Consider the following 11,794-nt stretch of genomic DNA (forward strand, 5'->3'; position numbering starts at 1 on the left):
TCCAAAAATTCCCAATCCAAGTGCTGTTAAAGACTTCCGACCTATCTCCTGTTGTTCTGTGATCTACAAGATCATCACTAAAATCATTGTGAGAAGATTGACTGATTTCCTTCCTGAGATAATCTCTTTGAATCAAACATCATTCATTAGAGGAAGAAGCATTACTGATAATACCCTCCTTGCACAGGAGATGGTTAAAGGTTATGGAATGAGATCAATTTCCCCGAGATGTTCACTGAAAAATGACATTCATAAAGCTTTTGACTCCATTCATTGGGAATTTATTTCAGACATTCTTCAAGCACTTAATCTTCCTCATTCTTTCATTGCTTGGATTGAAGCTTGTTTCACACAAGCAAGGTTCTCAATTTCTTTTAATGGGACTCTAATCGACTATTTTAATGGTGCTAGAAGTCTTAGACAGGGAGACCCTCTTTCCCCCTATCTTTTCATGCTTGCAATGAATATTTTATCTCGAATGCTTAATTTGGCTACCGACAGAGGTATATTTGGTTTTTATCCAAAATGTAGGAAGATAGGGCTTACTCATCTCTCGTTTGCTGACGATCTTCTAATTTTTTGCAAAGGAAATATTGAATCAGTGGTTGTTGTTCTTAGTATCCTTGATCAGTTCTATGAAGTCTTTGGACTAAAGTTGAATTCTTCTAAATATGAAATTTTTGCTGCGTGAATTCATTCTAGAACCATTAAGAATTTAAAATTGATCACTGGGTTTCAATTAGGTATTCTGCCTGACCGTTATCTTGGAATTCCCCTAGTCACACGCAAGCTTACCGAGAATGATTGCCAAGCTTTAATCGACAATATCAAGCATAAGCTGTAACACTGGTCTGGGAAAAATATTAGTTATGCAGGGCGCTTAGAGCTCATTAGATCTGTCTTATTCAATGTCAGCAATTATTGGTGCTAACAACTTGTACTGCCAGCATCAATTCTTAAGAAGGTAGAATAAATCTACTCCAGTTATTTCTGGAAAGGAGCAGATAAATCTGTTGCTGGTGATAGAATCAGCTGGGATAATGTTTGCCTCTCTAAATCAGAAGAAGGACTTGGTCTCAAGAATATTAAAACTTGGAATAGAGCATGACTTATTAGCCTAATTCGAAAAATACTCGCGGGAGATGGATCATTGTGGGTAACATGGCTTAAAAGCTATGTATTCAAGTAGCATGATTTTTGGCAATTCCAAGCAGGTACAAACATTAGTTGGAGTATTAACAGAATTTTAAAATTACGGACTGAAGCATTACCAATTCTTTCAGCCGAAACTCAGCAAGTTAGGGAAATGTGGGACTTGATTCGATTCAAAGGGCAGAAAGACCCTTGGCACAAACTAATTTGGTTCCCATTGCATATTCCAAAGTTTAGTTTGATTGCTTGGATGGCTATACTCAACAGGTTTCCTACTAGAGATCGACTTCTTAGAATGGGAATATGCACAGAAGATCTTTGTGTTAACTGCAACACTTCTCAAGAGACAAGGGACCACATCTTCTCGCAATATCCTCTGGCAGTAGGACTCTGGAACTCTATTCTGAATCTTAATGGGATGAAGTCATCAATCTTGACATGGAATGAAATGGTTTCAAAGGCAAGTTCTTCATGGAAAGGGAGGTCTCTTCTTACCACATCTTGAAAATTTCTTGGACAGCTTTTATTTACTTACTGTGACAGGAAAGAAATCAGCGAATGCTCCAAGGACGTTTTAGAACAGTTGACTGCTTGCTTAAAGAAGTTAAAGACCATGTTGGAATCCAACTTAGGGGAACTAATATAAATAGACTTGATAGTACTAACTTAAAGCTATGTAATGTTTGGGGTATAGTCTAACCAATCTTTTTGTATAGATTGTTCTTTGATTTTTTGTGATGTTTGATTGGTTGATTGGTTGTTTCTAACTTGACTTTGGGTAATAAAATCATAATTATCCAAAAAAAAGTATAAGAAAATATATGTTTAAAGATAATTCTCAACCATTTAACATTAAACACTCTTTCCCCTCACATTTTTTGTGCTCGAATCTGAAATCTTAAGAAATAATAATTTTTTTACCACCGAGATCGTTTGGTTCGTATCAATTCATTAATTCAATTATAAAAAAGTAAGTAATCTTTAATTTTTGCTAAAGTGTTAAATTTAATAAAATAGATAGTATATTTGATTATATATTTTTATAAATAACTTATAGCATATTATATTTAAGTTTAATTTTGAAGTAGGAGTAAGTATTCAATCAATTTGAGTTAAATTTTTTTGTGTTAATCTAGTTGATGAGTCTTATTTTATAACTAAAATTTTATTTGAAAATTTTTCGAGTTGAGTTTATAAAGTTTGAGTTATGTCAAGTTGAGTTTATATTTAAATTTAATTGTAAATATTTATAATATTATTATACTAATTGATTCTAATTTAAATTATTTTTTGCAACCATATACATTATTTAAAAAATGGCCTTCAAATGATCCATATAGATATACAACATTATTCCGTCTAGTTGTTACCAACTACCAAATCTATACGAGTACAAGAACAACCAATCTTAGTTTGTCTGCCCTTCTTCTGTCATCCATTATCTATTACAAATCTAGCCCAAACACCAATGACAATAGGTTCAGCTTTTATCATGAAAGAAAAAAAAAAGGCAGTCAGCCCAATATTCTTATGAATTTTACAACCAGAATTTGTAAACATTACTTCACAGGGAAAACGATACTTTAAATGGAACTCTTCTTAATTTACACAAACATTTTACATTAATCTAAGCAAATACCAAAAGTACATAATAAGTTAAAGCACCAGACGCCCATCTTCAACTGCAATGGGATCCTATGCAAAACTAAGTCCCAAAATATTCCCAGAAGCTTTGCACAAACTTTTAGATGTTATCTTTGTTGTTCCTTTTCAAATATTAACTCGCTTCAATTGGTTCTAGCAATTCATTTTTTATCTATGCTTTGAAAATGTCAAGCCAAAAGAAAAAAATGGTCAGGAGCTGGCTGACATATTTACCACTGCATCGAATGAACTCGCCGGAGAACTCTTCGCGGTGGTTTTCGTTTCTCATCAACAGGGATTAGGTTCTCCATCAGCTGTATTCAAAATAAGCAACGAGAGAGCATCAAAATATGAACTAAGTCGCTTTTTCAAGCAAACATTAACACTCTCATCATATAAAACCCAATAAACCAATCATATCACTATGGTGAATGCAAACATTAATATTCTCATCACATAAAACCCAATAAACCAATCATATCAATATGGTGTATGCAATGAAAGAATTTAAATTTGAACTGACGCCAATCTCTTCTTAAAAGATATGGAGGAGTATGAACCTTCAGCCAAAGATAAAATTATACATTTGAAGCACATAGTAATTGAATTAAAAAGAGGCATACCTGCTTAAACCTCTCCTTGTTCAGCTCAGCCTGCAAAAGTCAACCAGAAAAATCAACACGAAAGCATTCATCTAATGCATAATGAAAACCCATACATTTTTTTTAACATGAAAGGGTCTAGTAACTACTAGATTTAGGAGAAAAGGGAGTGAAAATCTCAAATGATTCACCTCGTGTAATGCTCAATCTCTAAAAAAGATCATACATATTGCGAGGATCATATTTCCATATACATGTCAGAGAATAAGTTGGAAAAGGGTATTAGAATGAGAATTCTAAAGAAAAATAAAAAATCTGGGTACCATAACTACTTGGTATTCATTCGTAACAGTTTGAACTTTGAACAAACTATTCTGCACACACTGATGGCTTCAGCTTACCAGCATAATTTAGAAACATTAAAAATTTAATCAAACAGTTGAGCTTAGAAGCAACTGAAAATTCTTTAACACTATAGTTTAAGATCATATATACAGGAACCGACATACCTCTTCTCTTAGCAACCGGGCTTTCTCTTCTTCCAGTTGTGTCACCAGTGATTCCAATTCAACCGTATAAGCCTAAGCATTAACAAGGAAAGCAACACCGGGGGGGACAATTTTCAACATCCGTTTAATAGCAGAGCACAGGTATCGAAGTTGGAAGAAAAGCAATTAAAATCTGATTTTCTAAGCAACCAAACAGAGTTTACATAGGAGAGCCTGACCTGTTTGCGTTCTCTGGACCTCGCAGCAGATTCTCTGTTTTTGATCATCCTCTTCTGTTTCTGCAGCGTCGCTTTATCTAAAGGAGGGGCCTCCACGGCGCGTCGCTTTCGCCTAGCGCCTCCACCAGCTACCGCCACCAACCTCTGATGATCAACGCCACCGTTGTTTCCAAACACCGAAAAATGATTCCCGCCATCGTCGATAACGCCCTGGTCAACAGCATAACCCCCTGCACCAACTCCCGCCTGATTACCAACTCCTCTGACATCCTCTTCTCTAACCGCCCCAGCTTTCGTCAAAAAATCCTCCAAAGTAACCCCTTCCGGTGGACGATCCCCTTGTCTCTGATCACCGCCACCGACCACGATCTGCTTCCAGACGTCATCGACGGACTTGCTTGCCACATCCTTCGGGATCGAGAAATCGCCTTCGCCGGATATGGAAACACCGGCGAACTGCGGGTGCGCGTCGGTATTAGACGGCGGTGGCGACGAGCATATGTTTTTCAACAAATCGTCCATGTTCATGGAACCAAGAGCGTTCTGAGATTGGTTCGGATTGTTGTTGTTCTGTTGGTTCTGAAGATCGGCGAAGAGAGTGGAGAGCGAAGAACAGAGAGACGACTGACGTGGCAGGTCGTTATTCGTCTGTGACGCCGTAGGTATCACCTTGGATGATGCCATGACAGCCCTTATATTTTTCACAGCTTTTTCCCCGATTCCTTTGCCCAAAGAGTACCGATTTTGTTTTCGTTTTCCGCCAATTGAATTGAGAATTGAAAGGCACAAAGGCAGAGCGCAGCAGTTTAAATAGAGTAAGGAAGGAGGGAGGAACCTGCCATATAGCCTCAAATTATTTTAAGTACTATTTTTATTTAAATATTTAATAATATTCTTATTTTTTCTAATAAAATAAACTAATTTCTTTCCACAAAAGTGCTAGAATAATGGATTAAAAATTTATTCATATTAAAAATGTTATTGAGAAGACGTGTCTTTCATGCGTATTTTGAAATATATTATTTTTAAATATTTTTTTAAAGACATTAAGATGGTGATTGTTTTTGAAGAAGTAAAAGTCTGCAGTCTGCGGATTACATCTGCAGATATCTACAGTAGAAGAGGTGGACTAAAAGTCTACAGTCTGCAAAAGAATATTGTTTGTTTTTTAACGTTTGCAAATTGTTAAAATAAACTAAAATATAAAATAAACTAATTTTTTAAACTTAAAATAGTTTTGTAATACTGAAATTTAAATAATTTTAATTTTATAATACTGAAATTTAAATAATCCATACAATTACAATAATAATTTTTTTAAAATAAATCAATCTATATTTTAAAATAAATCAATCCATATTTTAAAATAAATCAATTCATATTTTAAAATAAAATTTTCCATATTTCAAAATAAATCAATTTATATTTTAAAATAAATCAATCCATATTTTAAAATAAATTTTTTCATATTTTAAAATAAATTAATTCATATTTTAAAATAAATTTTTTCATATTTTAAAATAAACTTTTTTATATTTTAAAATAAATCAATCCATATTCTAAAATAAATTAATCCATATTTTAAAATAAAATTTTCCATATTTTAAAATAAATCAATCCATATTTTAAAATAAATTAATTCATATTTTAAAATAAATCAATCTATATTTTAAAATAAATTTTAAAATAGATTTAAATGATTTTAATTTTCCCGAAAACCTTTGAATACATAAAACCATGTCTGTACCAAGAAGAGTTCGCGCAGACGTTTGAAGAGTTTTTGTCTTCTAAAAAACAAACGGTCTATGAAGCCCAATGTCTACGCGTGATCTGCACGACGCAGACATAAAAACTTTACAGATCTTACACAGTAAAAATAAATATCACCTAAATGATCTGATCGACTTCTCCCTACATTATTTATTTCATCGTAGTTGAGAAAATAACTTTTACGACTTCCGTATAACTTTTCTTCAAACTATTATTCCTGTAATTTTGTCATTTTCTTCTAATAGTTAATTTGTCTATGATTGTATCGTATATTTAATCAAAATCTATCTATTATTTGATTATTTATGTCTGCAGAAAAAACAAAGTAATTGCAATCACACAGTGCTTTTGGTCTGTAACGTCCTAAACCCAAACGTTGCAAATTGGCAGTGTTTTGAGGAATTGGAGAAAAAGTGAAGCTTAAGGCATAAGAAATCCATTTGAGATTGAATGGTCAACTAGAACTCATGCATGCATCAAGCCAGTTTTAGAGTGAAGAAGACGCGCCATTGCACTGGGGGAGAACGAGCGTGTACCAGAAATAGTTTTGACTCTCTCTGCCGTCCCCAGTTGATACGGCTTCGCTTTCAAACAACCGAAGCCGTCTACAGGCTTAGGTTAGGCCTCACTTTCTTCAAGCCGCCTTCTGCTATTGCTGCTCACAGTTTCTTAACCGCACTGCTTTTCAATACGGTAAAAATCAATAATTAAATTAAATTAAATTAGAAAAATAAAACACCTATACAAAACCATTTACAAATCTAATTCATGATAAGCTTAGCTACATATTTTTTAATATTCTAAAATGATTATATAGCAAATATAAATTTAAAATTTTTAATTAACTGATGATGATATAAGCTGACCCTTTTTCCCATATATAATAGGATAAGGGGAGGTATGATAGTACGCTGCCCCAAACGCCAGGTTGAGAGCAGTTTTCGTGGGAGACCTCTGAATTATGAAATGTCCTCCGTGGGACACGATCACACGACCTCCGAATTATGATATACATAGACTTTATAAACGTAATTGTTCGAATTTAATATTTTTAAAGAGAATAATATTTTCTTTTATCAATAAAATCACTTGATGACCAAGCAACAACCAGTTGGTCTAGCGAGACGAGACACTAGATTCCTTAAGGAATGTCAGAAGTTCGAACTTTGACGTTTGCGAATAGAGTAAATTGGGTTGAAAGGAACGTCCTGTAATAGACATCTTTAAAATCTGATTTGAATTAATCGGTTAATAGATTAAATATCAATAATTAATTAAAAAAAAGTAAAACAATTGATAAGTCTCAGCTACATAATAATAATAATAGCATGTAGAAAGTTTTAATTGCATTCACTATACTTTGAAGATTTTAGGGTTTTGATTTCCCTCTAGCAGCCATTGTATTCTAGATTTTTGCTTATTATAATAGCTCTCTTCAACCTCTAATAACAGCTTAGATTTATTGTATAATAACTTCTCCTTCGCAACCATGTCGTTCGTAAAAGTTGTGGTAAGCCAATTATTTTGTGACCTAACAAATTGCTTTAAAAGTCCATCGGCCACCGTTCCAAAACCAATAACCTCTTCCATCAAACCCAACCCACAACCAAAAACATTACAATAAAACGCTCCTTCTGTCCATTTGGGATAAGAATAGCAAGGTGGCATGTCAACTTTTTCCTGTTTGATAAATTGAAAAAAAGAAGTTAAATACTTAAAATTAAAGTGTGAATTTAAATTTTAAATAAGGAAATAACATAATCAAACCCAAAGTTTCATTTTAGATAAGTTGAATTAAACCACTCATCGAACAGAGAGAGATACAGTGACAGATCGAGAAATAATTTTCAAGATGAGCATTACATATGTTAACAACATAAAATTTTTAAATGGGATAAATACAAATAAAATTTCAGGTGGACATTGTCCGTAAAATAAGTAACTAATAGAAGAGAACTCAAATTTCAAGGTGGACACGAAAATTTTTAGGATTGACACCATCAATAAACTAACAAATCGAAAAAAATTTAGATTTAAAGATAAACACGTATCTATCCTCACCAAGCTGTGACTCTGCCATTGGAGAGAGAAGCTTTCCTTCGTAGACTCATGAGATGGACTAGATGTTCAAAGATTAAATAACTCGTGACTCCCACAAATACCTCCGCTTTGGTCCATTTTTGCATTTTTCTGCACACATCAAGTGAAACAGGAAAGTGGATGTTGGGTGAAACATTGATGAAATATCGACTTTGTTTTTACTTTTTGTCACCTATACATTCATGAATCCAATGCTCTTACTTTGCAACTACATTAAAAAAATTAATAGAAGTAACATCGATATAATTTTAAATTTTTTTTATTTAGTTATAATATGTATTATTTGTTAATTGGTTTAAGGATCGCTTGTTTCATGTAGTAGAGCAATTTATCATTTTTGTCCTCATCGTATTCTCGTATCAGTTTATCCTTTGAAGTTATTCAATTACGTCAATGTTTAAAATATTTACTATTGTTTAGGATTTTAAGTTATTTTTTAGAGTCTAGGGGTTATGATTTAGGGTTTGAAGTTAGAGTTTAGGGTATGGGAAGATCCAATTAAATAACTTTGAAGTTAAATTGATGCGATAATATCATAAGTCTGAAAATGATAAATTAGGTCTATTATAGGGACAAACGTAACCGTAAAAGCTCGTTAATTTTTAAAAATGAACCTAAACAATTCGAACACTTGAACCAGCATATGACACATTTTTAGTCATTATAGTAAATAGATTGAAAATGTATTATAAATTATAATGATTGTTTAGGTTCAATATGATTGCCATGATTACAACATATTTAATAAGTTCTACATAACAAAAGAGTAGAAGGGACTTGCCCTGGTGCAGATGTATAAGCTGCTACTGTTCTACTTGCATTTGTCTTAAAGGAAATAAAATGGAAAGACAAATTCATCAAACTTCACATGCCTTGATAAAAATATTTTGCTTTGAGGATCAAAACACCAGTACCCATGTTGATTTAGGGCTTTAAGGAGTACCCTAAGAAGATGCACCGACGAGATCAAAAGTCCAACTTATGTTTGTCAAATAGGCCTCAAATAGGGATAACATTCGCAACCAAAGATCAAATTATAAACCAACTTTCAAAGATGAGACAAATTACTAAGATTTTGAAGGGCAGTCGACTGATAATATAAGTGGCATTAGTACTGCACGAGACGAGCGGCATTGATGCTTGAACTTGGAGACATAAGGTTGTCTCAATAATATCTGTCAATGTTTCCTTTCAACCACACCGTTCTGCTGGGACGTATGTGGACAAGTGACTCGATCGATGTTTAATGCCTAACTAACTCAACTTGGCCTCAAACTATCGAAATTCACCCCCTCCATGCATCTGTTTGAACAGCTTTGGTAGTTGATGAAAATTGATTATCACTCATCAGAATGGCAAGAAAAAGGCAGAAGATGCAGCCATAGGAAGATAAGAGAACTAGTTCGGTAAGGAATTATTAAAAAGGTGGCAGCTGCAAATCATTCTAATCAATCATCAACTTTTGATAAAGGCTGATTTTTAACATACATAATTGACGAGAAAAGTCTTGTGATACCCTTGGCTTCTCTCGGCAACCGCAGTTTCCTCGAGCTCTTCAAGATGTCTGAAGAGGAGTTGGGACTACCAAGTGATGAGACTATAATGTTATCATGAATTTCATCGTCTCCCTTGTGAAATGAGGATCGGCCAAGGATTTGGAGAGTGCAGTGGTGAATTACATAACTATCTGCCGTTATTAGTCAGATACTCGGATACTTACGATAATCAAGCACACGCACATCAGCGGTCATTACTTATTTATGCACTACTAAATATATAATTTTTGACACTAGCAAATAATAACTATTGTAGCACCTGTCTGACTAAAAACACAGTTGCACAGTTATACCAGTATGTTATTAGGTTAGATAATGCTTTACAAACGCTTAACTGCAATGGTTTCGTGGAGTAGTTAGTTATCACGTCAGTCTAACACACTGAAGATCTTCGGTTCACGTCCGGACGATGCAATTTTAGTGTTTCTTTTTTATTTACACATTTTCTGGAAGTTAAGTTCCTTCTGCTTTATGATACACTGAAGAATTTCAAGTTCTGTTCTAAAATGAAGCCCGGATCGGCAGCAGCACTTTCAATGCCATGACATTTGTCCTGCGTCAATCATTACATCTTTAGAAGTTCATATGATTTGATATCTGATAATGATAACTTTAAGCACATAGATAAAGATGTGTCTACATGCACTTCTATTCTCCACGTAAAAGCAGGCAAGCCCCCTTGCAGATTAGCCCTCATACATAAATTCAATGGTGTTAGAAGACTGACCTCGGCAATGGCACCGTCATGCACGTTTGGGCCCCAAAAGCTCATATCAAATCCAAGCTTATGTTAATCCTCATCCACGGTATAGGCGATCAATATAGAGAAGCCTAAAGAGTTATACATGTTGGGGAAGAAACCGAACACAAGCGGAAGCATAATCAGCGTTCTTTCTCTCCCTATAACTCCTGTCAAAAATTATGAAAACAATTGTAGCACAAAATATGTTCTCTAGCAACACTAATCAACCAATACAACCACAATGCAAACAAATCGAGCACCGATATTTTTATGTGGAAAATCCCTCTAAATCAAGGGTAAAACACACGAAACTTTAGAGTATTATCAAAAAGCTCAACTATCATCAAAAGTTCAACTACAATATCACAATATTAAACCTACAACAAACATTCAGGGTCGGTCCTGATTATTTGTAGGCTCGGGGCGAAAATAAAAAAAAAATTAAGAAATATGTAATATAAAAATTTATTAGATTTATTATTAAATTAAATTCATTACAATATAAAAGATGTCAAAAAATATATTTAAGAATACAAATACTTATAAAAAATATTACATTCGATATTTTTTTATGCAAAATCATTGATGATAGTATCAACATCAATGCTTTCCGATATATTTTTTTCAATACATAACATAACATTTGAAAATAAAAGAACAATATTATCTAAATTTTGAAAATATATAAAATTAAAAGAAACAATTTGAAAATGTGGTCTACCTCGAATTTTAAGAACAATCTTCAATATGATTCAAGCACCATAATTGATAATAAACAATTATGATTTTACGTGTGAGAGAAATATGATAATTAAAAAAATGAGAATAATAATTTTCAGATGAATCATGAAACATGAAAGAGAAAAGAAGCATGTTAATTATACTTAAATTTTTTCTTCTTATTAAGTTTTGAAAAAAAAAATAATGTTAATAATTTTTTTTATTGATATGAAAAATCGGGAAAGAGAATTGGTGAATTGATAGTGTGAATTTGGAAAGATCAAAATTAAAGAGTTCAATTGATTTTTTTTTTAATTTTGAGAAAGAAATATTAAATTAGTATTTTATGGAAGAACAATTTATTAACGTTAATATAAAGTTCAATAAAGATAATTGACACCTTAATAAATTTATGGGTCCCATTATTTTATTGAGAAAATTATGTGTTTAGTGCCTAAATTATCAGTTTTGGTCTGTTTTAGTACTTAAACTTTCAATTTTTTTCAAAATCATACGTAAAGTTTAGTTTTTGTTTCATTTTAGTACCCGCCATTAAAAACTTTAGTCTTTTTATTTCATTTTAGTATACATTCAAAATTTAATGTTAAGTTTTATTTTTTTTCAAATTTTATGTACTAAAACAAACCAAAACTGATAGTTAGGTACTAAACGCGTTAAATTTTTAACGACGAATACTAAAATGAAATGAAAACTAAACGTTAAATATGATTTTTAAAAAAATTAAAAGTTTAAGTATCAAAACAGATCAAAACTAATAGTT

General features: G+C 32.7%; 1 protein-coding gene across 1 annotated transcript; it reads right to left on the reverse strand.

Moving 5' to 3' along the window:
* Positions 1 to 2,755: 2,755 nt before the first annotated feature.
* LOC120176990 (ABSCISIC ACID-INSENSITIVE 5-like protein 5) lies at positions 2,756 to 4,950 on the reverse strand. The gene is made up of 4 exons (XM_039183258.1): positions 4,126 to 4,950; positions 3,908 to 3,979; positions 3,420 to 3,449; positions 2,756 to 3,110 (listed from the first exon to the last, which is right to left on the reverse strand). The coding sequence occupies exons 1-4, from the start codon at positions 4,807 to 4,809 to the stop codon at positions 3,027 to 3,029; spliced, it is 870 nt and encodes a 289-aa protein (XP_039039189.1). The 5' UTR covers positions 4,810 to 4,950; the 3' UTR covers positions 2,756 to 3,026.
* Between the last annotated feature and the right edge of the window lie 6,844 nt (positions 4,951 to 11,794).

Source organism: Hibiscus syriacus, unplaced genomic scaffold, assembly GCF_006381635.1.
Source record: "Hibiscus syriacus cultivar Baekdansim isolate YM2019G1 unplaced genomic scaffold, ASM638163v2 tig00112276_pilon, whole genome shotgun sequence".
Lineage (NCBI taxonomy): Eukaryota > Viridiplantae > Streptophyta > Magnoliopsida > Malvales > Malvaceae > Hibiscus > Hibiscus syriacus.

Coding starts and splice junctions, on each gene's coding strand:
- LOC120176990 (XM_039183258.1), bottom strand. CDS start 4,809: ATGGCATCATCCAAGGTGATACCTACGGCGTCACAGACGAATAACGAC. Junction 3,450..3,907: donor CCCGGTTGCTAAGAGAAGAG/GTATGTCGGTTC, acceptor TGACTTTTGCAG/GCTGAGCTGAACAAGGAGAG. Junction 3,111..3,419: donor ACAAGGAGAGGTTTAAGCAG/GTATGCCTCTTT, acceptor TTTTGAATACAG/CTGATGGAGAACCTAATCCC.